Below are 24890 nucleotides of genomic sequence, written 5' to 3'. Positions count from 1 at the left end.
TTCCATCATGAAGCCTGTTGATTTACAAGCATTCTTATCTCATGTTTACCCTGTATGAATACCTGCCAGGGTAAATTCATCCTTCTTGATTAGATATTTACTGGAGAGAAATAACATATATACATAGCATATTCTAGCAATTAAAACAAGTGTATTTAAATTTAAAAAGCCATTTAAAAAGCAAAAAATCATTGCATCTGTGTTAGAATTTCTATTTACATTCTTTTCTTAATGAGATTTGGTAAATCCTTAAAATTTTGTATGTTTGTGTATAAATCATATTTTTTGAAAATAAGCTAGCAATGAAAAGTTGAATCTTATTGCCACGTTAATAAAAAACAAGGATTATATTTTATCAAGGTATCAAACCCCATGTCCTGTCTCACTTTATCCAAAATCTGTGAGATTAAAAAGAAAAGGAAGAAATCCAACAAATAACACTGAGTAACTGCCAGAGTGAAATTTTGAACATACTGTGGATTTTAGGCAATCATTAGCCTCTCCAGTCTCAGATAGTTTCAAGTATTATCTGCGTTTGCTCACATCACAATCTGCATACCTATAAGATTAATATGTAAAAAACAAAAAGTGAAGGATAGCGTTTACATGTTTTCCTTTTTATTCTAATGGTATGATTTTTTTTTTCTTTTTGCTTTCTGTCTATTTTGAATTTAGAAGCACACTGAGCACTGACATCTTTTGTGTAAAATTCCTCTGAAAAATGACACAGCACTCATCTCATGTGGCTTTAGACAATGCAAAAATCAGACAAGTAGATTGAACTAATCACTTAAGCTACCTCAGTGGCTTACAGGGGAAAATGGTCTGATTGAATCCATCCTATCTGGAATCAATTGCCATTTGGTGGTGCATATAAACCTAGACAGTGATCACAGCAAAACCTAAGTGCCTAATTTAACTTTGACATTGCCAAGTATATCTGAAATGAATCCCATTCAAGAGTTGCTCTAACAATTTTTTTGTACAACTCTGCTGTTCCTCAGTTTATATTAATTTCCATTTGTGATGGACAGTTTTTATAAGCTGTTGTTACGTAGCTGGACACTTCACCATGCTGAATCTGTTTGCTCCAGAGATGTGCAGACTGGGAAGGACCAATCTTTGAAAGATTGCCTGCTCTCTAGATAGCAAAGCAAGTTATTCTGAATATTACAGGCTGTTCTGCAATCAGGAAGACAAAATTACGGTGCATGTACTTGATTTCTGAATCATGACTTGACTGGATTTTGACTTCCTGAGTCTTGACTGGGAAGTTTTTTCCCTTTTCCCCATTCTGTGTTACCTGTGCTTTGACAAACAGCACCATGGTGCTTTGCCTTGAGCTTCTTCCTTCATGTTCCTAAACTACATTGTTGGAGTAATTGTAATGTAATATCATGATCATATTGTTGTCATCAAATAGCTCTTATTTATTTTCAAATATCACACAAAACTTCTTGCCAAAAAGTAATACATGTCCTTGGTAACATTAACACAATTAATTATTAAACATCCTTTGTGTCAAACCAGTTTTTGCATAAAAACTTTTGCATAAAATTGTCAAAATATGAACGACTTGTTCTGATACTTTTTATTGCTTCCAAGAGCTGTGACAAACCCCAAAATATTTTATACTGTAAGAAGTCACAAAAGTTGGTTTTGTTACTGGGCCAGTTGTTTGACACTTTCACATTTTTAGATTTTTTTTTTTTATTGAGTGTCCTTATATATGAAGCAGACAGGTCTAACAGAAGGAAAAAAAATGAGAGTGCACAACTTCACATCAGCAACACTATGATGTTTTTAGTTCTCTCTAAAAGCTTTGTCATTTAATTTCAGAAAAAATATCACTTAGCATACATGTTGCAAAAGTAATTTCACAGTCTTGATATTTATGAACTAAGAAAAAGAAGGGGGCATGAGGGTATAAAATGTGAACATTGTCATGCTAACCTGGAGCCACAGAAGCATTCATCTGAGAATATCAATACTTCAGGAAAGATTTTAAATTTCAGATTCTAAGCTCTTCCACCTTATTTTTTGTCCTTCGTTATCCTTCTCTAGCTAGATAGTTGATTTTTAAATTCTTGCATTTTCTCCTTATTCATTGACATGCTCCTGATTATGATTGTTCTTTCCTCTATTGGTTTTTTTCCTTTAGATAATAAAAAATTCAAATTTAATACGATATTGAAAGTGATTTTCATCACTTGAAAACACAAGGCTAAAAGTGGAAAACCTAGGGAGATGGGCTTTAAGATAATTTTGTGTGCTAAGACTCTCTGATTCAGTGTTCTGATATGCCACACGTGGATGAAAGTCTGTAAGTCTAGGAAAATTTGGTGTTAGGCAGGCAAAGAGAATAAGTACTTTGGATTCTCAATCCAGAGATTAATAAGGAGATCCATTTGCTGAAGTGTGATGATTAATATTGGAATATTTTCTTAATGACTTACACATCTGGCAAAGGCATATCTTGTCCAACAGGCACTCAGCCTTCAGAGCCAGCCTAGTGGTGGCCTGTACATCCCCCTGAACACCCAGAGTAAAGATCCTAGCTGATGCTCTGAGTGCAGAGGGCTCTGACACTGGTTATGTATGCCCATACCTTTTCAGCATGATTCATCAGAGGAATCACATCTTTCTAGCTCAGGTCTTGTCAGAGTTTGAATGTAGCCATAGGGAAAGGAGGCTTTCCAGTGTCTCTTAGAATTAAAGGAGCAATTACTTGTAAGCAGTGCAGGTTCTTTTGCTCCCCAGGGACAGTCCTGTCTGGAATGGCTCATGTTTCCTGTTTGCTACAGCATGTTTGTAGGTGGTCATTGAACTATTGTTTGAATTTCTGCCTTAAATATACAATCTGATTTGAAAATGAAAGGCTGGAACTGTTATGGAAGGGAAAAGTTCTATTTTAAGCAATATATATTTTTCTCCAGTGCCGTGGTTACCCAAGGTTGAATACACCTTATGGATGGCTTCCTCTATTCCCTGCTTAAATAATCCTTGCAGTCTGGAGAGCATTTAAGCAGTGATATATCTCCAAAATACTTTTCTTAAGAAAAGTCTTTGTTTTGGAAGCAATTTGATGATCTCCCAGCTGAGAGTGTTTCATGTGAGGTGGTCCCTTTTGAATCTGGGTAATGAGAAATATCTTTAACATACAAAATTTCTCAAGCTTTCTTACAATATGCTTTGCTTATGTTGTATCAGCATGAGGACTGAACCTTTTATTTGTTTGATTTACATATTTTTGTGAATTCATGCTGATTTCAGAAAATGAGATTTATATTTGAGGTTTTTTTTGTTTAATTTCTTTATGAATAGAGCAAGAAAGACATTTCATGTTGCTATGGATTGTTTCCATTTTTCATCTTGCAACATTCAGATTTATTTAAATTTGCTTTTAATATTTATAGCTTAATTAGAACTGTGCTGAATTTCTTAAAAACAAGTTTTGCAAGTGACAAAGTCATAAAACTTTGAATGTCTATTGTAGTTTACTGTTGGAGGGAAGGTAAAACAGCTTCATAGCTCACCAGATGTGGAAGCAGAGTGTAGAGGAAATACAATGCCTTCTTAGAGCACAGCTGGGAAAATCTGGAGCAGCAGTGGGGAAAGTTCAGCTGGGCAGAGCAGAGAATGGGAGCAGAACTTGTGACTTCTGGGAGTTGTGCAGTTGACAGCTGGGGCACTGAGCCCTGCAGCCCTTCCATTCCAGGTGCCTGTCTGCAGCTCGGTCACACTGCCTTATTGTTAGGTTGAGACCTGCTTTCCAATAACTCCATAAGCTGAGTAGCCTCCTTGGATTGCTTTATCTTCCCAGATGGGAAGACAGAGGAGCTGAAATAAGCTTTGGGTCTTCCCCTTAAAAGCTCAATGTCACGTTAGACAGATTGGGAGGGCTGGTCTTCTCTAGTTTAAGTTACTCCTTTCCTGCTTTCAGTAACTCCCTTTCTCTCACATAGCTTCATACACAATTCAGTCTGCAGTGCCAGTGGTCATCCACTGAGGAAATGGTGATAGTTTTTGGCAGCCTGCTCTTTTTTCTTCTTCTGTAAACTTACATTGGGGTCAGTCACTGATTTACAGCATAGTCCTCATTGTGCAGCTAAGTTAAGCAAAAGACATCAAAAAGATTTAAGCTAATCCTCTCCAACTCTAAATTTGCATTACACAAAACAGAGGGAGTAATAATGATTTTTAAGCAAATTATATCTGTTGCCATTACTTGTTTCTTGGGTGTCAGTTCATATTGGCTGTGTCTCTTTTGCATTAATAGATAAAATACATGTTGAAATTCCTAAATGTTGTGCATTTGATTTAAAATCTTATTTTTCAAACAGCCATGATTTCATTGGAGAATTCACAACAAGTTACAGAGAGTTGTCGAGAGGGCAGTCTCAGTTCAATGTTTATGAGGTAAGTACTATGAGTATTTACTCACTCTCAGGAAATAAATGAGAAAACAACAATGGAAAACACTAAAATGAGAAGCCAAGCCTGTGTGGCCATAACCCTTTTTTTTTGGCTTCTGTATGGTGTACAGATCTTTAGTATTCCTTAAGGTATCCTTTAGTTGGTCTCAGACTACTGCCATTAAACTTCAGTATTTTTGTAGTCCTAATATAGGTGATAGCAAATATAATGGTTTAGGTAAGAACTAAAGAAGTCAGGGAAGGAGGGTGCTCCAATTATGTGCTGCACTTTTATTTTGAAGATGAGCAAAGGTGCTGCTGTGCACAGCAGGACAAAGATAACTGAAAGTCATGGCTTTTCTTCCTATTTAGATCCAATATCAACCGCAGAGTTACAGTAAGTTGCAGTAGTTTCCTGTGAATAGTGTCATAACACAGATTACTGCATGCAATGAAAATGTCCTCTCCTGTTGTATCACTGACACAAATCCCACCCTACCAGGAATATTCTGTCATAACATCCTAAGTAATTTTTCAGTTTCTTAAATATAGTGTCAGGGTCATACTCCCAGCAACAGTGCACATTTCCTGAGCAGCTCATGTTTGCCTCTGCACACTGCAGTCCTCCATACTTGGGTACTGCTTCTACTTGGTTAGTCTGTACAGTATCAGAACACAAGATACTGGGCAAATTCTTTTTTAAATGTTTTACTTTTACAAACTAACCCAAGGTAGGTAGAGAAGTTTGAGTGAGTGTCCCGTATTTAAAGATCAAGAATCTTGCTGGAACCACCTCTTTGCAATTAAGCTTTTTTTTGATAGGTTCCTTATAAGTCATGTAGCTTTCTAGGTTCCTGCTGGGATATAAAATTTTCAGAAGCTAAAAAATGTTGCTTAATTGCTAAAGTTATCTGAAATTCGAAAAAGAACCCCACATAAATATTATAATAATACTAGTGCTATGCATTACAGGAGAGAAACAAGCTGTCGTTTAATTCATCTTTGCTTCCAAGTATATGCCTTGTTTCCCGTGATATTTCACTCTAAGCTCTAGTGCAGTTTCTTGCAATTCCTAAGAAGCCGATTGTCAAGTTACCTGAAGCAGAAAGTTCAAATGAATCTTCTCTTTGGCATTTAATGACTGCTGGCAAGCAATATGCTGCTGATTCAGGCCTGACCATTGAGTTCTGGAGAGCAGTGAATGAACTGCCACAGGGCAGGCAGGCAGCCTGTTACCTTCATCTTCCTCTTGTGGGCAAATGGCAGCAGGAGTCGCTTTCTGGCTAAGATTTTGGTTCAACAAAAATTGCTGCATTGTTTAATTGTCACCATTACACAGGCTTAATTGATTGCTCATCGGACACTGTTAAATGGGGGGGCAGGAGTTACTTGGGATTTTTTAAGTGTTAACAGGATTATAGGTGTGTAAAGGAGTAAAAGCTTGGCAGAATATTTGCTGTATAACATCAGTGTGGCATACTGGGGGAAAAGAGGGACTCACTTGTTTAGCATGTTTGGGAAGATTTCAAATCATCGTTGCCTCTTCCTGCCTTACATTTCACAGCTGTTCTGTGTTGTGTAAGGAATAGGATGTAATTAAATGTAATTTCATTTGTAATTTCATTTAAATGTAATTTCATTTTGGTTGAGGGAGAAAATCTTTGGAAGACAAGTATTACTAGTTTTCCCATTTTCAGGAAAAATTCTTTAAATATTTTATAGCAGATAAGTGACTAAGTTTTCAATTGGGAATGTTTTCATTCCTTATCATTTGCAGAACATCTGTGAGTAGTTTCCAGTAAAACTTGGCAGTAAGCCATAAGGCATTGAATTTCCTAGATATATAGGAGATAGTTGAATGACCTAATTAACAAAATAATCTTTTGCTTCCGATTCCATGTGCATTTCTGGAAAAGCAGGAGTACCTTTTCATGCGCATGTAAATTAACTGAGACTTGCCTTTTGTAGGTATTCAGAAGGGAAGAGAATTTTATCAGTGGCTACAGTGAGAAATTTTATAGCCATGGGTTCCAAACATTCAAGAAAACTGTTTAATGCTTTGTAGTCCAGCTCTGTGAAGATTCTTGGGTATGGGGAGTGCACTGAGGCCCCCCAAACCCCTGTATGCCAGTCATGTGGGGATCTTCAATATTTTCATGAAATTACCTATTTCATGAAACTTGATCTTCCTGCCAGCCAAATTCTGTCATTGCACCAAGTACAGAAATTGGGAGTGGAACAACTCTGGTGTTTCTCAGGTGCTGTGAGGAGCAGATGGAAAAAGATTAACTGGATTGTGAAGAGATGTATTGTGAGATGACAAGGTAGTGACACCATACACTGAAACACTGTGATCAGGAATGCAGAAAAATGCAGAATTTTGGGAAAATTCAGAGTGTTTCACTGAGCTTTCAGATATAATGAACGTTCTCACCTCTGTTGCCCCCATCCCTGATTTGTCAAATATGAGTAGCAGCACTGGCTCCCCTGGCAAGTACCATGAAGATAAATGCACTGGTTTTCAACATGCACTGAAAATAAAGTACTTTCTGCATTGAAAATATCTTACACTTATCTTTATATTGGATCATATTGCTTTAATGTTTGTGTCTGTGTTTCTAGGTAATAAATCCAAAGAAAAAAGGAAAAAAGAAAAAGTATGTTAATTCTGGAACAGTAAGTAAATGTATTTTATGTTACTGGATGTTTTTCTTCAAACTTCAGAGTGTAGTTGACTTGTAATTTAACAGGATTAGAATAGAACTTTCTGTCAAGGCCACAATTACAAAATTATCTACTTCTACACAGCATTTATTTTCAGATTTTGGAGGGTTTGATATAAAATTTGTCCAAATGTGCTGTCAAGTCGCCAGTGGTTTTCAAAATAAGCGCCACCAAAATTTCAGTCAAATAATTGAAACTATCAGAGTGAACACTTTTTAATTTTTATCTGAAACATACCTGCATTTTTACAAATAAAATTTCTAGCATCATTGAAAGCTAGTATTGCTTATCATGGCAAAATCAAGAAGAGTCAACAATTTTTATTGCCAACAGGTGTTTGTAAATTTATTTTGAAAGATCTGTTAGTATTGTTTGGGATGAGAATTTCTCTTTTTTGGTTTGCATTCTGTGTTCTGTTCTCATGTTTATGAACCATTTGCTAGTAATGAAAATATTTTCATTCAGCACTTGCTCATCTTTGATGGCCTGGCATCCATGATGTTCACACCATCATTTACAAAAAAGTGAAGATAAATGTTGAGGATTGGTCTTTTGGAAAACCTAATCAGTTATAAGAGATTATTTTTGTAAACACATCTACCATGTGGGTTTTTTCCACATGAAAAGTTCAACTCTTGAGTAGGGCTCAGTAGGGCTACTTTGATGCTGAAAAGTAGCCTTGAAGGAATGTTTTGACATTCTCACATTCTTAAGTCTGTTTATCAGTGAGAAAATAAACACTTATTTTTCTACCTTTGCTTTAAATTATGAAAAATTGGCAGAAGCAGCTTGCCTGCTAAAATTTACCATACAATATCTAATTCATTAGGTAATTTGTTCTTTGCTAACATATTCCTTTTACTAAAATCTGTGATGTTAAAATCAAGTTCTATTGCATTAAATTAGTGAGTGAGAAACCGATGTAAAGTGGTTGTTTTCGATAAGTGCTAAATTTTAGGTATGAAATCTGGCATAGGGTACAGAAGGGCAAAAAAAATGTATTTTCACATGCAATTTTCATGTTAATTTTGGTTTAAAATACTTTAACATCTTCACAAGTACCTGTCTGCATTTGAAAAGACATATTTTACTCATGTTTGAACAGGCAAAATCAACTGTGTCTTGTTCTTTACTTCCAATTACATCAAAATTTCCAATAAATGGTTGTTAGCAATTTTCTTTCCTTTTTCCTTCTTTACCTTTTCTTTTCTTTTTCCTTCTCTTCTGTTAGTTTTGTAAATTTTTTTTTTTATATCAAGTAATCTCTGTCCTCATTTGCCCTTACTTTTAGTAGTCCTTCAGGCTTCCCTTCTGCTTCTCCACATGGTCACTTTCTCATGTGTTTGCCTGCAGTTTTGTTTTTCTTGTCCTCATCATTTACCCAAAATATTCTTTATCTCACAAATTTTTAAATTTTCAAGCCAGACACCAAGACCATAATTTTCATTAATAGGAGGTAGAGTTCTGGAGAATTTGCAGTGCATATAAATAATTGACTGCTATCTCACTACTGCCTTTAAGGACTATGTGCATACAGTGCATATCTCAATTATTACTTAAGGGGTCATTTTGAATTCAGGCAATCAAATTACACACTTGGCAGAAGTGTTTCACAATACATGGTTAGCTTTAAATAAAGCCTAATAGGGAAATAAAAAAATCACTGCAGAAAACTTGAAGCATTGGTGGTCTACATGTAAGTAAATACTTCAGCCACTTTGGGAGTTGGTTGTTTCCATTTTTTGACTTTTAAAATCAGATGCAGTGAAAATATTTGCTTAAATTAATTAGGAACAAGAGAACCAGCTGTAAGAGCAGATCAACCATTAATATTACTGTGTCCAGTGGGAAAATGCATAGAAATTTTGGTCTTTTTTGCAAGGCTATGCTACTTAAGCCTGGTAGAACATTGTTATGGTCTTCTGTTCTCAGTTGGAAGGGTAATTTGGTGATTTTAAGCTTAGCTGATCACTCAATCACACAGAACTATGACAAAGGAAGTTGGATAGAAGACAGAATTACTACATGTAATCTCATTCTGAGTCTAACTTTACAACATAGGAGTATTTTCAATTTTTATATTTTGCTGCCAATGTGCACAAAATTTTGTGATTGATTTCCACTCACTTTTTATTCCTTGTATCTTTATTCATGGATTTGCTCTGAGTAGTTACTTAAGCAGTTTTGACTGCCTGCCTGCTGCACTTGTAATGAGAGAATTTGTGTAAATAAAATTAAAATTTTAATTCTTTGCTTCATAAATATTGCACAATATATGAAGATTTAAATGCTGGATCTTTTCACTTGAGCTTATACCTCAGTGACTTGATTGCTGAAAATGCCAGTAACACCTTTAGATTACTCTGTGTTTTGGATCTCTGTCATTTCTGAATGATGAAATCTAGGACTGCTGAAATTTCTTACTGTTGCATTTTTATATATATACAGATATATGTGTACATGTGCATACATATATACACCCATACTACTTTAAAGTTTTTTAATATATTTCCTATATGTGTATACTTTACCAGATTTTTGCATTCTAGGCTTGCATCAATACTTTAATGTGAGATGAGTAATTACATAAATAATTGTAACTGAGTTCTTTAAACAGTGTTGAAGTGCTCATAGAATAGATGCATTATCATGTACCCTGTAATATTCAACTGTAGGTGTAGTGCACAGAAATGAGAAAACATGTATGTGGTAACCTGCTCTGGAATACAATCTTCTGCCCCTTACCTTCTCCTTAAATAAAAAAAAAAGAAGGCAATTATAGACTTCTCAATCTGTCTCTTCCCTTTCAAGAGCTGCCTACTGAAATTATTTAATATCTTTTTTAATCTTCTTTTTTCCCTTAATACTGTAGGAAATTACGTCCTAAGGACAGAGCTCGAAAAAACATTGTGCTTATGTCTCTACTTGTTCAGCTGGGAAACACACAATTCATGTCTGACTCTCTTTTATTTGCTTTCAGGTAACATTGCTTTCCTTCCTAATTGAAACAGAAGTTTCATTCCTTGACTATATTAAAGGCGGGTATGTGATTAGCAACAAACCTTTCTTGTTTTCACAATTTGTGTATGGCTCTCAGTAGCATCTGTAAGGAGCAGTATTATTTCCTCATTTTAGGGGCTGTACTTTCCTACATAAAGCATGCAGATAGTTACTAAGTTAAGTTATGGAACTTTGCTCCCTGTGGGAATTGGAATTGACACTCAAACACTGAGAAAGAGTGACTTCTGATCAGCCAGAGAAAATTTGATTAAATAAAAGGGAATTATCTATATATTATTAAGTTATTAAAATGCTGCCTATTTCTTCCAATTATACTGAGATTTGGTGTTTAATATTGGTATTTATTTAGACCTTTTCCCCTTCAAAGGCATTTTTTCAATACTAATTAAAATTTTAACATGTTCGATTTCTCATTTATCATAATTTTTTCTAAAGAGAAGTAGAGAGAGAAGTGTCAAATGTCTTACCATAGAACATGCCTGGAAATGGGACCAAATCTGAAAAATTCTTGGCTCTTAACATCCCTCCCAGAACACTATACTTCTCTAAAATAATGGAAATTTGTTACCCATTCCTAGGCACTTATTTTTGGATTTTTGGGGCATAAAGTCTGTAATACATTCCACATGTTTTTTAAGAGTATTCATTACCTGTGAAGAAACAAGTTCCATTTTTGGGGTTTTTTTTTAAAGTCTTCAACCAGAGTTCAGTGGAAATAAAAGTCTGTGCTGTGTTTTGACAGTACCATATAGGACATTGTCCCAACAGTGGCAGTCCTACATCCTGTTGGGGACTTGGACAGAAGTTGAAAATGGCCATCCATCCATGTTTACCAGAAATTTCTGTTGACTGAAGTCTGTGTATGCACAAATGCATGAAGAAACAGTCTTGCCTCTAGTGCAGCTGTTTCCTTTGAAGTGTGCTGTACAAATATGCCATGACCATCCTATTTCCCATTCATTCAAAATTCATCTCTACAGAAAGAGCAGGTATAAGGAACTGAGGAGTTGAGGTTTATGCCTAAATTTGAAAATAAAAATATATAGGGGCTGCTTGTGTTATTTTTCCAGGGTGGTCTATCACATTCCTCACTGAGATGTTACAATACAATCATATCTCATTAACTGCAAGTCACAGAAGACTTGTGATATTAATAAATTCCACTTAAACTTCTTTCTCCTCTTTTTACAAAAAAGTAATATCATTCAGTAGAATGCTCTGCATTTAAAAGTATGAGCAGTAATACTTATTTAATTATTTTATATATAATCTTTTTTAGTGATTCATACAATTATTTTTGTGTACATGCCAGTGAAAACTGTAGAAGTACTTGTGTAAAATCTTACTTTTCTTTCTGCAACACATGCAGTTACGTAAACATGACATGAGGCTCATGTCAGGAGGCTCAGACTCTGTTATTTTCTAGGCTTCTCCCTTCCTTTGTTTGTCTCATTTAATATGACTACATATCAGTTAAAGTCCAGTTGACAAATATTTGAAGGAAGGGGAAAGAGAAGATTTTGTCATTAATCAGTCTGTTTTCCCATCATGCCCTCAAAACTGTTTGTTTTTTTTTTAAAGTTCCCTGTTTTTCTTCCATTTAGATAGGCACAAGGTAGAAAACACTGATTCTGCAATAGGCACAGTTGCATATTTGCTCTTCCATAAATGGGTGCTAATAAAATACTTCATGTTCAAAACTTTCATTGTAATTCATTTGAGGTGTTAAGAATTAATTGAGATGTCATGGAAATCTTGACAGCTTTAACAAATTATAATTACAGTATTTGTTTATGTTTTGAGTCTGCATCTGTTTAATTGGGATATTCCATTACCAGTATCGTCTATATGACTGTTGTTTTCTTAAAGAACTTTGGAGAATGAAATAGAGGTTTGTCCATAAACTCAGATTTTGTTTTACTCCATAAGACTGGATTTTGTAGCAGTATGGCAGAAAAGAGGAGGGTGTCTCTTTTGCATCTGAATATTACATCAAATAGCACCTCCTTAATAGCTAACTTTTCTTTACATCTTGATACCTGATCTCATATTTTGCCACACCAACCTTGCCACATTTAAAGTAAGTATGTTGTGCTAAAAATAATGTGTATTTCAAAATCACATTTCTCCTGCTGCTTAATACAGCCCCCAGTTAGTAACATATTCCTATCAAAACCCCTCCAAATATGTGAATAAGTTCAGCCATGTAAGGGATACAATCTTGGAAAGGAATGCAATTGAATTTACAGGAATGACTGTCAACCCTAATTTAGTGTCTACTCTTTTTTTTTGTATGGAAGAAAGACCAGAAGCCACAAAGCTCCAAGACTTAGTGGACAGAAAAGATAATTTTGTGCAGATGTTTCTAGCTGGTTTCACTTATTGGAAAAGGTAGTGAGCTAGTTATTTGTAAATCAGTAAAATTCAGGAACTGAATCCTTTTACAGCTGAAATATCTTGTCGTCTCTTCTATCCCAGATTAGTGGAAGATAAGAGGAAATGTTTTCCTCCATCATGTTAAAAGCCTTACCTTCATCCAGGTCTTCAGAAATGAACCCCCATACATTTTTTGGATTCAAAAGGATTTGGTCACATATTTTTAACTGAACTGTATTGAATCATTGATGGTCAAAAGGGAAATTCAGATCTCCTTTCATGACAGCTGTTTTAATCCAGGCAGTACACTGTCCACTGTAATGGGAGGCTTATTTGCTGTTCACAGGAGGCCTGGCATGAGAAAGTTACAAAGCAAGGGCTGATATAGCTAAGTACTTTGGAAGCTTTGCCATGTGTTTCTTGTATCCTTGGAGACTGTCAAGGAGCAATAAAACTATGTAAGAGGAAGATCTTGAAGAGACTTTATCGGAAAAATCTTCTGTATGTTGTTACAGCATTTGGCTCAACAAGCATCTGCAAAGGGGAAATTATAAATGACACTGGGGGTTTAGATGCCATGGAGAGGATGCAGCCTCTTAGTAACTCTGACAGCTCTGTTGTACAGTTCTGTGCAGTGAGTGGTCCTCAAACCTTCAACTGCTCCCCCCTGCTGACAGACCAGCTGGTTGTCATTCTGAAGCCGCAGGGAATCCATGATTCCTTCCAATGTACTGTTTAAAAAACCGTAATCAAACCTAGTCAAAAACTACATTGAGGCTTAATTTGTTCCCTTATGTATGTCAGTACTGATGGAACTCATATTAAAAGATGACAGGTTTTACTTTGCTCTCTCTGTGGCTGTGAGGATTACTGTTCCTTTAAAGATACTTCCTTCATTTCTTGTGGTATCTAGGAAGATAGGGTAAAATCACCTGTCACTTTCAAGTAGATCATGTATTTCTGTACCAACTAAATTATAGCAAAGTAGTAGTGATCTATGCAGCACTGAATCCATAAGGCACATTGCTCTCTTTTGGTATTCCACCTCAGCTGGGAAAGCACATCTTGTATGACCAGGGTTAAAATGCGTCCAAGGGAAAATCAGTATTACTGTTAAAAGGAATTAATAATATTTGTGGAAGTTAAGTTCTTACTAGTTATTTATTTAGGATTTTAAATAAACAATGAGAAAAAGAATGATGGAGCCAAGTAACTGTTTTCAGTGTGTTAATAAGTTAGTGTTGTGTAGCCCTTGGCTTGAACCTTATATAAGAGTATTTTCAGTGTTTATTTCCTCTATTAGAAAGTCAGTGTCCTACAGTTTGTCCACAAGTGACGTTACCATCTCTTGTTTATTTTTCTCCATAGCAGTACTACTATTAATAAGATTTGTCTTTGCTTTTTCTGCAGAACACAAATCAATTTCACAGTTGCTATTGATTTCACAGCCTCCAATGGTAAGAATAAAAATAAACATGTTGTGCATGTTTGTGTTGTGCTCAGTTTTAAGTGCACATATGTGTGTGTTTGTAACAGTATTCAGCTGGCACCATCTGGGCTTGGGATTCCATTTTGTCAAGCAACAGATGAGAGGCCAATTCCTGTCTAGGAAAGCAGGACAAACAGAGCAGATAAAAGTTGGAAAAGCTACATATAAAATTTAATAACCAGAAGCCACTTGCAAATATCTGTAGTTTTTGATTATTATTAGTACTCTTTGGTTTTTTGGAACTGCTGGGAGAAAACTTAGAAGAACCCATTGGGAAGGGCCAAATAGTTCCAGGGAGAGTGAGGCTGACATGGTGTTAAGCAGAGATAAGTTGTGATCCTCCTCCAAAGCTGCTTTCAGAATGTCATAATACTTTTGTAAATTCCATCTTAAAAGTGTATAAATTGCACAGAGCTACAAGTTTCTTGCTGCCCTTTCAATGCTGAAATACAGCTACTTCTGCTAAAATGTATTTAGAGCTACTAAAAATCTACTACCTTTAAAATTTATTCAGAACACTGCATTTTTATCTGATATGACTTCTTATTTTTAAGAGAGAAAATTCAAGTGATGAAGTGATTCAGTTTTCAAGTAAATCTGATCCTTGCTTCAACAGGTAACCCTTTACAGCCAACTTCACTGCACTACATGAATCCCTATCAGCTGAATGCCTATGGCATGGCACTGAGAGCTGTTGGTGAAATAATTCAGGACTATGATAGTGATAAAATGTTCCCAGCTCTAGGTTTTGGAGCTAGACTTCCTCCAGATGGAAGAGTATCACATGAATTCGCACTGGTAAGTAAATAAATATGTACTTTTAAAATTTATTTACTACAACAGAATTTTGGGAGTTAAGGTTGTAGTCTTAAGCAGTTACTGGACAAGTAAAGAAGAAAGAATGTGCTAAGTCTTCTGTGCTTACTCTAAATAGTTGTTTCAAAACTTTTCATCATAGTGAAATTACTTCACTGTAAGTTATAGAGAGAAATCTGGAATCAAGAAGTCCCTGTAGGCCAAAATTTGTAATAAAGTAAAGTGGTAATCTTTAACCTCAGCTCTAGCAGCTTGAGAAACAGATGCTTTAAAACTTCAGACTGAAGCTAATATCTCTAAAGAAGCAAATTAATCATGTTCCAAGATGATATTTCATTATTATTATTACTATTCTGTCTCATTTTCTGGGATCTCTATCTTTGCAGGCTGCTAGTTCAGAGACATAGGGATATCTAAGTGGACTAAAAGATGAGTTGGTAAGAACAAATCTGAGATTGTTCCATGGGTCAGTTAAATTACAAACCTAAAATCTACCAGGATTTGCCAGAAAGGTGATGCTTGTGATCGGTGTTGGTGGTTTATCTACTTGCTTATTTTGAGGTTTTTGTTCTTCTCAGGGTAGGATAAATTTGACAGAATTATAGCAAATGTAGATGTATCAGGGGAGTTCTAATCAGTTAGCATCAAAGACATGGCAGCAGATTGGAGACACTGGATGTGTATTTCTTCTGTCAGCCTGTGCTAGAAAAGAGTGCTACATATCATACCTCAGGGAATGTTTTCCACATAGATGGAGCTTAAAACAGGTGCAATTGCAAATACTCATTTAAATTGCAGACTTTGGACTTTGTATTGCAAGTCCAAATATATTGATACATCTTTCAGTTTTAAGGATATTTCTAAAATTAATTCAGTTACTTTATGAGTCATTGTGATACTTTTACAGAAGAAAAAGCTCCACATACATACATATATATACATACAAATATATGTGTGTGTATGTATTTCCTTCTTTATATAATCATACATAGGTGTCTCCCATGTAATGCTTAGCAGTGTTTTCAACTCTTTTAATGTTTTAGACAAATTCTGTCTAAAATCCCCTTTGGTTGTCTAGATTCTCAGGCAAGTATACTTTACCTCAGAATGAGGTACTGGCACACTAAGCCAATGAGGTGTTGGCATATAAAGGAGAATAGGATGATTTGAAAGATCACAGATCATTTTCCTGGCCTGACATGGGTCTGGAATTCTGCTTTTGTGTTTGTAGTGCCACCTGTAAATAGGTATCCTCATTAAAGAGTCATCGTGGAGATAGGTAGTAAAATGCCTACCCTAAGAATTTACAGTACCAGCCATTTTGTGGGCTCCCAAAGAGTAAATTCCTGTCTTCATTTCTTTATACCAGGTCAAAAATAATTTTTTCAATGCAGAAAGATCAGGCCAAAACAATGAAAAGTTTATTATTTACCTTACACACTTCTAAGCGCATGAACTCAGGGTCTGGCTACCATTTTTTATTTTCACATTTTTAAAAGAATAAATCATTGAGCCTGAACTCTGCTCCTAAACATGCTTCCAGATTTACATCTGACCTGTAATTCATACCTTAAATCCACACAGGGAAATGCCTGTTTCTGTCATATGTATGAAGGAGTGTTTAATTACACTAAAGCGGGTGTTTATGTCTAGGAGCCAGTCCTAGTGATTCAGACTGCTGAGCTGGTAGAACTCCTTACCTCAGCAGTTGACACTCACAAGCAGCCATGGCACATACACTGGGCATTTGTAGGATCTCTGAATAGCACCTAGAATGCTTAGGTCTTTGCCTTTTAAATATCTACACTGGGTAGTGTTCATTAATCTATGTTTTACTTCATAATTACTTATACTGATTAATTATCTCTTGTTTTCATTAGAATGGAAACCCTCAAAATCCATATTGCCATGGAATTGATGGTGTAATGGAGGCATACTACAGGAGTCTAAAATCTGTACAGCTTTATGGACCAACAAACTTTGCTCCTGTAATTAATCATGTAGCCAGGTAAGCATCACAACAGGTGCTGTGCAGAAACTTCTTTGTGTCAGAACACTGCTGCATATACAAGGCTGGCAGTTACAGAGAAAGGTATTTACTGACAGTTGTTTTGTTTATTCAGTCCCATAATTACCTTGTGACTTTGACTATATTTGAAGACCATGTGCTGGTATTATGCAGAATTTAATTGCTGATTAATAAGAAATACAGGTGATCCAGTTGACCAGCCCGAGTCAAAATCTTAGCAGAAATCATAGGAAAATAAAATTTTTGTCATGTCGTGTTCCTTTTTTGTCCTTTAGAGCACAGAATTACTGCTTCACAGAAAACGCATGCATCTATCAAAAATTTTTATAAGCTCTGAGTTTTTTTAGGTATGTGTAGTTTCTCTAATCTCTGAATGTCCCAAATGTCAACAAAATCTTCCAGGTCTCTCTGTGCCAACAATTCCCAGCTGGTAGTGGTACTTCTAAGGCAGTGATACAGCTGTCACCATTGGGGAGCCATGGTGCTGTTATGCAACACCTCATCTTACTCCTCAAAGTAAAAACCTCCCTCTGTTTGTAGAAGTTTCTTAAGAAGGATAATGTTTTGCCTTATTTTGGTAGACAAGATCTTGACTTCTAATCCTGAGCTCAAGACCTTGGCAGTGTAATACCTTCATGAATTTATATAGGAAAGTGATATGGCTTAGGTGATTTGCTGAACAGATTTTATTTTATTTATAGACACAAAGAGCTACTGGTTACAAAATAAAGAAGTAGGGATGTGTAAATCATTGTACTGGTAATGTTTTATTTATGAGCTTGCAAAATAGCTATTTTTAATAGCAAGAGATATTTATGTACTATCTGGTTTGCTGTTGTTAGTTCCACAGACTAGCAGAAAATAGTTTGCAAATTCTGTGGGGCAAAGAATTTTCTGTGCCCCTTAGCATGGCTAAATAGCTGGTTTCAGCTATTTATCATTAGGGATAGTTGTTTTGTCTTCAGATCATACCAAATTATGTACATTAAAATTATGTACATGTATATTACGTTGCTTGTCATCTGAGAGCGTGTCTCCTTTAATCTTTCCTTTGACATGATCTCTTCAGTAGCAGTTTTCCATATATGTGGCACTCAGTGTCTGCATTAGCCACATTATCTGGAAATCTAACCCAATAATTTTTCTGACTCTTTTTCTTCAGAACTGTCATAGCAGCTGAGACGCCTGACCCAGAACTTGGCAATTTATCTCAAGCCTGCTGTTCGTTGCCAAAATTGAAATTTTTGATCCAGTTTTATCAAAGCATTGGCATAAAATTAGTTATTTTTCTCACCAGTTGTTTTTCAGGAATATTTGCCAACATTTGCAGAATAACAGAAGACTGTCCACCAGTATTAGTAGTCCTTCCACTGGACTTTTGTCTAAATATCAATTTGTCGCAAACTTTGGGAGCTCCTCCTAGTAGCAAATTATATTATTCCCCACTACATTATGGTGGGAAAGCTAAGTGTCTTCACAAGGATTTCTACTGCATGATCATCCCTAGAGCAATCTGTGTATCAGTCCAGTTCTCAGTAACATCATTTTCCTTCAAGGTTCAGTTTCTTGATTATTCTGGTGACTCTCATAGACATGGTTCTGCCCTGCAGTTACTCTTTGAACCTACTTTCAGCCTCAAAGAAATTTCTTCTTTCCACATCCCTCCTACTTAAAATAATGCCTCTGATGAAATCTCTGTAACCAATGTCAGATAATATTATCCTGTTGTGATCTTGATATTCTTTGAAAACTCTTTAGGCAGATAATGATTTCTTTATCCTTTCCCCAGTTTGAGTGTTATCTAAACTACACCAGATTCAACTTAGTGTCATCTCCCATCTCCCTTCCTCATGTAAGATCTTTCTTGCAAAAGGCTTTGGAGCATTTTAATCTGTGAAAATTTTGAAATAACCAAATTTCTGCTCCATTTCTTCAGTGTAGATATGTAGACAGTGTTATGTGCTCAGGAAGCATAATAGTGTTTATTTTACTCTCTCATCATACCTTGTCAATGCAATCATCATTGAAAAGTTTATAAGCAGTGTGGAAAAGTGAGTTAAAAGAAGTCTCTGCTTGGCAATGAAAATGTGTTCCATGGTAGGTCTTGCTAATCTCAATATTTAATTATCAGTCCCTACTGCCAGCATGCAAATAGGTGATATCCAACAGGTTCACTGCTTGTATGGCTTCTTTACCCATCTGGGTCCTGGGGAGAGGGTGGAAGGTGCTGACATTCTGCAAGTCAGTTGTGGCTTTCTCCGAACTCTTATAAATGTTGTGGCTGCAGAATTGTATTTATCAGAAGTACTTGCTTGCCAGTGCACTGTGTTATCATCAGAGAATTTTGTAAGCATATGCAAGCATCATGCCCATCATTGAGCATTCTCTGTTCAGTGAGCCAGGCCTTTCATATTCAGTGACCAAAAAATAGTGAGTTATTTGACAGTCATATTAGGTATTTGGGCATGTATTGAAAAATATTCCTCTGGCAACTAATTTTTTTGTCTTTCACTGCTCTCTGTACAACTCACTGCCCAAGGTTCTGCTTCTTGACTTCTTCACAGCACCAAGAGCCTTCATAAAAGTAGGAACTGTAGTGGCTGTGAAGCAGCAAACAGCTTCCCACAAAAAAAAAAAAAAGTTCTTCTGTTCAGGCCTTAGAATTTAGCGAGGCTTTTTGGGCTCGGCTGTGAAGCAGCAAACAGCTTCCCAAAAAAAAAAAAAAAAAAACTTCTTCTGTTCAGGCCATAGAATTTAGCAAGGCTTTTTGGGCTTACTCTCTTTCAGAACTTTGCAAACCTTCAACAGCTGCTCATTTTCAAAGAGTAGTTGCTTCTTGGGTCCTTTGACTGAGGTGGGAATGGCACTGGGTGTCACTGGTGTTTTATCCTGCATACACCACAAGGAGAAATTTGAGTCTTGCAGGAAAAGGAGTGGGTGGTGCAAAGAAATTAGTATCAGCGCCAGGGTTGCAAGGTGCACATTCAGGCCTTTTACAAACCTGCACATAAATGTGAACTATAAATCTGCAGTCGTGGTCAACAGAAAATAACCTGGATTTGTAAGGAAAAAAAAAAAAGAGCGAGAGAGAAAAATATGCAACATGTTGTTTCCTGTTAAGTTTTATTTGTACTGCAAACCCAGCCATTCAGTATTCATGTATACCCTTCATGTACACCCTTCATACGAAGCTATGTACCCCAGAGGTAATACCTGTTAAACAGCTTAGGCTTTCTAACATCTCATGGTTCTGTAAAGCACATTCTGTCCATGCTCCTTTTGGTAGTGGTGCAGTTCCCATTTTTCGCTGATGCAATACATGCAGATTATCAATATTGTATTAGTTATGTTTTTTTTCAATATCCTCATTTAATAGTATAAAGTCTGGCTTAGTTATGAAAGTCTTTACTTTCGAAATTCACTGTGTTTTTTAGTCCTTGGTAGTCAAATTTTACAAATACAGCTTGTTTTCATATTAATTTATTTTATAAAGGTTTTTTTACTATTATAATGTTGGTTTTTCTTCCCATAGATATGCTGCTTCAGTAAAAGATGGCTCCCAGTATTTTGTTCTTCTCATTATTACAGATGGAGTTATATCTGATATGGCTCAGACAAAAGAATCCATAGTGAATGTAAGTTTTACTGAAAGTGTTGAAATAATGTTTGTAGGAATTCATATTTTAGGCAATAAAGTAAATTGATTAATAGTTCAGGCACTAGATTTGTTCCATGAGTACCCGTTTTTACCAAATAGGAGAATTATTGTGCATGAAGATGAAAAGAAAGCAAAAGTTGAACTTGACCTAATTAGATAGTGTTTTGTGGTGATACTCTTCTCTCTAGAATTGTATGTTTGTATGATTTTACTCCTCTATTTCTTGCCTCCTCCTTCCTTGTGCACATCCCACCATGCAGTTTTGCACAGTAAACTCTTTTTTATCTTGCTTATAATTGCTGACAGTTTTGATCCCCATACTTTTTAAAAACTGCCCCCAACTTTCTGATCCTGAATGGCAAGCATACCAATCATCTCATTTCCCTCAAAACAGTCCCCTAAAACTCTGTAAGTTCCTTACTTCTTAGTTTCTGCATTATTTTCAGTATTTTTCTCTTCAAAACTGCCATGGATATAGGTAATAGGCTGTATTATGAGCAGGTTCTATTGTGTTTTTGCCTGTGGGAAATTTCAGATAAAAGTACTCACAGAAACACTCCTAGACATGGTTGGAAAAGATCTCTACCAGTCGTTTTTAACAAACCACAGTGGATCTAGTTAGCAGCAGAGTGATGTGTTGAAAAGCCTACATTAAAGTAATTTAGCATCATGTCCGAGTGAATAGTGTAGAATTAGGTGGCATAGTTTTGAAGACCCACTTTTAGTACCTCCTGTAGAGATTTGACACTGTTTCAGTTTGTGGGGTGCACATGAAAATCCTGCCCCAGTGTTCTGCCTCTCCCTGGGGACCAAGATGCCCTCAGTCCCAGCCTGCAGCACATACACAGAATCTGTGTAGTAATAAGCTTGGAAATTCATTCTCTAGCCCAGACTAGAAGTTTGAAACATAATTTCTTTTAGATGAGCTGCTTCTAGGTGACAAAAAGACTCAGCGGAGAAAAAAAGAGCAGCTCTTGATGCTGACTCACCCTTCCATTTGAAGTCTGTGCATGAGAGACCAGCGAGTGCAGTTGGCTGATACCTTGTAAGATTAATTCCTTTGCCACTAAGACATAAAGAAAACCCTGTTTTCAGTAATAGTTCATTTCAACAAATAATGGCAGTTAGTCTACGACTGTCGGGAAGCACAGCAGATGTGTTGTTAGCTTAGAATAAATGGAAGTTTGGGAATATTTGCTATGTTGATTTTTTATGAAGCCACCTTCCTTTTCCTGCATTTTTCTTGAAGTATGAGGACAGTATACCATGACAGAACTAATTAAATGCTATTCAATAGCAGGTTTTTTCAGTCTTAATAATATCCATAATACTAAAAAGGGCAATGATGTCCAGTGCAACTTGATGTGTATAAAACTCAGAGTATATTTCAATTTTAACATTAATTGTGCTTTTAGGCATCTTTCTCATTACAGCATATATGTCAGACACATTCTGTTTTACCAAGCTGTTTAAAGGTTATGCTGTCATTCAGGAAATGCCAACATTTAGGTTTATATGCAAAAGTTTTAACTCTGTCTTTATGCTGTCCTTGCCACTTACTGTTTCATATTTCATTGTATCACATAATTCTGTGTCTGTGTGAGTAGGAATCTCTTTAAAGGAAACTTTCTTTACAATCAAAAATTAACATTCTAGAAAACAGAAGGTTCTGTACTAAGAGATCAGAAGGTGTACATCTATGATTTTTTTGCCCAGTGTATGCTCCTGTTTAATGTTTAAAATGACTGTAGACATTTTACAGTTTATCACAATATCTCAATAAGCAACAGAATTATCAGAATTATCTCAATAAGTTGTCAACCCTGATATTTGCTGAATGTTCCTTGGTTTTAGTTGATACCTTCTTCATCAAAGGCAGATTCACATTATATTTCTAAAAAATGGTGCTACTGTCAGGGGAGGAGAGTCCAATATTTAAGAGAGTGTCTTTGTAATTTTAAAGATTTTGCAGAGTTTATTCAGAGAAAGTCAGATACCATCTTTGAATGAAAAAGGTAAAGTAAAATTTAAAATCTTACCACAGGCCAATTCTATATCTTGCTTGTCTGTGGCATGGTTGATTGACTAGAGTTAAATTTCATTAATGGGTAAATGTAAGATATATATATATATATATATTGCTCAAATTGATTATTTATTTCCTTTTAAAAATTGGCATAAGATCAATGTACAAAATAGTGTCCCATAGTTGCAAGCAGCTGTGTAAGATCGAGAAACAGCAAAGCACATTTAAATAAATGTCAGACTGTTATTAAATACATATTTGCAATTACTGTCAGCTTACAAAAGTTTCTGGGAGAAATTTGTCCTCTTAGTTGTCATATTAGTACTAAATGCTAACATAGTTTGTTGTCTTTAATTAGCATCCTATATGATTCAAAGACTTGGTAATGAAAAAATAAAATAATCAGGTACCTTTCTGTCTTCATCCAAAGTGTTTTGTAGCACTTAAGCAGACAGTTTACACCGCTCAACTATTTAGGGGGAAAAAAATTGTTCTTTAAAGCATAATTTTTGCATTCTTTAAAGCATAATGTTTTTCATTCACTTTGTTCTCAGATCTCCTATTATTGGCAGAGGTTATGTAATGCATTAAACCTCTTTTTCTTCTTCTTTTGAAGGCTTCAAAGCTTCCAATGTCCATAATTATAGTGGGGGTAGGACCAGCAGAGTTTGATGGTAAGTGTTCTAGTGTTTTTTGTAGGTTTTTTCTATATTTGCTTACAATTTAGTAATATGTAGCTTTTCAAACAAATATTGGTCTTTAAAAGAACATTACATGAAGTGAGGAGTGAGTGCTGCTGGCATTTCCAGCTGGATTTATTGATTGATAACTCAGTGTGATTACAAGCTACCATGTGGAGCTGTGTAGCCCCTCAGGCTCTCTGTTCAAGTCAGAACCATATGGGGGCTCAGCATTTACAGTAAAGTAAGAATACTCAGGAAATGTTCAATTTCTTAAACACAAATATTTAGATGCCTTGTGAAGTGTCAGTTGAGTGGAAATATTGATCTTTCTGCAGTAATGAAATCTTAAGAAAAATAAATACATTTGAGGTGATCTGGATTAAACAGGGCTTCACTTGGTAACAGGAGTGAGCCCTACTGTGCAGCAGCATTGACAGACTATAGCAGCAGGAGAGAAATTACCAGGTTATTTACATATTCTTTCTATGGTATTCTGGAACACCGTTCTCTGTTGTAATAACTAAGCTGCTTCCATTATTTGTATTAATTTATTAAGTATGTATCACTGCACTGTGAAGTGCAGACATTGTGTGTGTCTGTTCCTCAAAGTCCTAAATAACTTCTTTTTAATTCTAGTACATATGGTTAGACAGTATGCTTTCTGTTGTACATGAAATATACTTAGCATGACTACCACAGATGTTTAGTGTTCATTAATGACTGTACATGTTAATTTTTTGTACACATACTCTCAGTGTGGGAAAAAAGAGGAAAAAAACAAGACAAAAAATATTTTCTTTAAATTTTATTTTACTACAAGAATTATGCTGCATGGCAAGTGGTATAGTAGTCATAAGTTTAAGTATCTTACTCCATGAAGAAATTGTCCAGGTGAACAGTTACACTTCAGATGATTGTATGCCACAATCAGTGAGAAAGGACAGTTTTTATTAATAAGTGCGTATGATGGAAATTTGTAAACTTCATTTTTACTCCTGAGAATTCCAGCATAGTCCTGTGTTACTTACCATTCTCTGACCTCTCCATTGCATTTTCCATTTCTCCCTGTTTGTCTAGTCCTTGGATGTGCCCAGGCTCCCTTTCTCAGTCAGGACATGTTCTTGGGACGTCCTCCCTCCCCCTTTCCTGAAGTTGTGATTCTGTTTGTACTGCAGGATGTAGTTTCCATCTTTGCAGCCACAATCCTGGCGTGTACTGCCTCAGGGAGATTCACCCTGAGGTGTGTGCCAAATCTGTGGTCCCTCAGTGCCCAAGAGGACAGAGGAATTGCTTCCATTTACAGAAATTCCTTCTGGAGTAAACCACAGACTCCATGTCTGCTGTGCATGCTGAAGGAGTGTGCCTGCAGGAGGGTGATGTTTAGGGACTCTGGACATTCCAGTGCCCCTGGAGATTCAGTTCTGCCCTCTAGCTGCTCCTCTCCAGATCTCCCTGTTCCCTGGATCTCCCAGCTCCTGCAGGATACCAGAGGGGCTCTTAAAAGTTTGAAGCTTGGGTAGATGACACATACATTTGGCAGAGCTTCACTTAAAGGATGTGAGGATGACTGTAACAGGTCCCAACAGAAGCATTTTTGCCCAGTATTCTGTATCTGGCATGGCTCTAGGGTAGCTCCCTAGAGAATGTTAAGAA

General features: G+C 36.1%; 1 protein-coding gene across 1 annotated transcript in view; it reads left to right on the top strand.

Moving 5' to 3' along the window:
- CPNE8 (copine 8) overlaps nt 1-24890 on the top strand; it is a 71002-nt gene that overhangs the window by 39677 nt on the left and 6435 nt on the right. Inside the window, exons 11-18 of the mRNA XM_041474660.1 lie at nt 4344-4419; nt 7038-7091; nt 10120-10181; nt 13947-13993; nt 14642-14823; nt 16722-16849; nt 20403-20505; nt 23171-23228. Of these exons, the coding sequence (XP_041330594.1) occupies nt 4344-4419; nt 7038-7091; nt 10120-10181; nt 13947-13993; nt 14642-14823; nt 16722-16849; nt 20403-20505; nt 23171-23228 (710 nt within the window). The remainder of the gene's footprint in view (nt 1-4343; nt 4420-7037; nt 7092-10119; nt 10182-13946; nt 13994-14641; nt 14824-16721; nt 16850-20402; nt 20506-23170; nt 23229-24890) is intronic.

Source organism: Pyrgilauda ruficollis, unplaced genomic scaffold (assembly GCF_017590135.1).
Source record: "Pyrgilauda ruficollis isolate IOZ18807 unplaced genomic scaffold, ASM1759013v1 scaffold33, whole genome shotgun sequence".
Classification (NCBI taxonomy): Eukaryota; Metazoa; Chordata; class Aves; order Passeriformes; family Passeridae; genus Pyrgilauda; species Pyrgilauda ruficollis.
The sequence above is the reverse complement of the archived record's forward strand: the minus strand, read 5'-3'. Positions and strand labels throughout refer to the sequence as shown.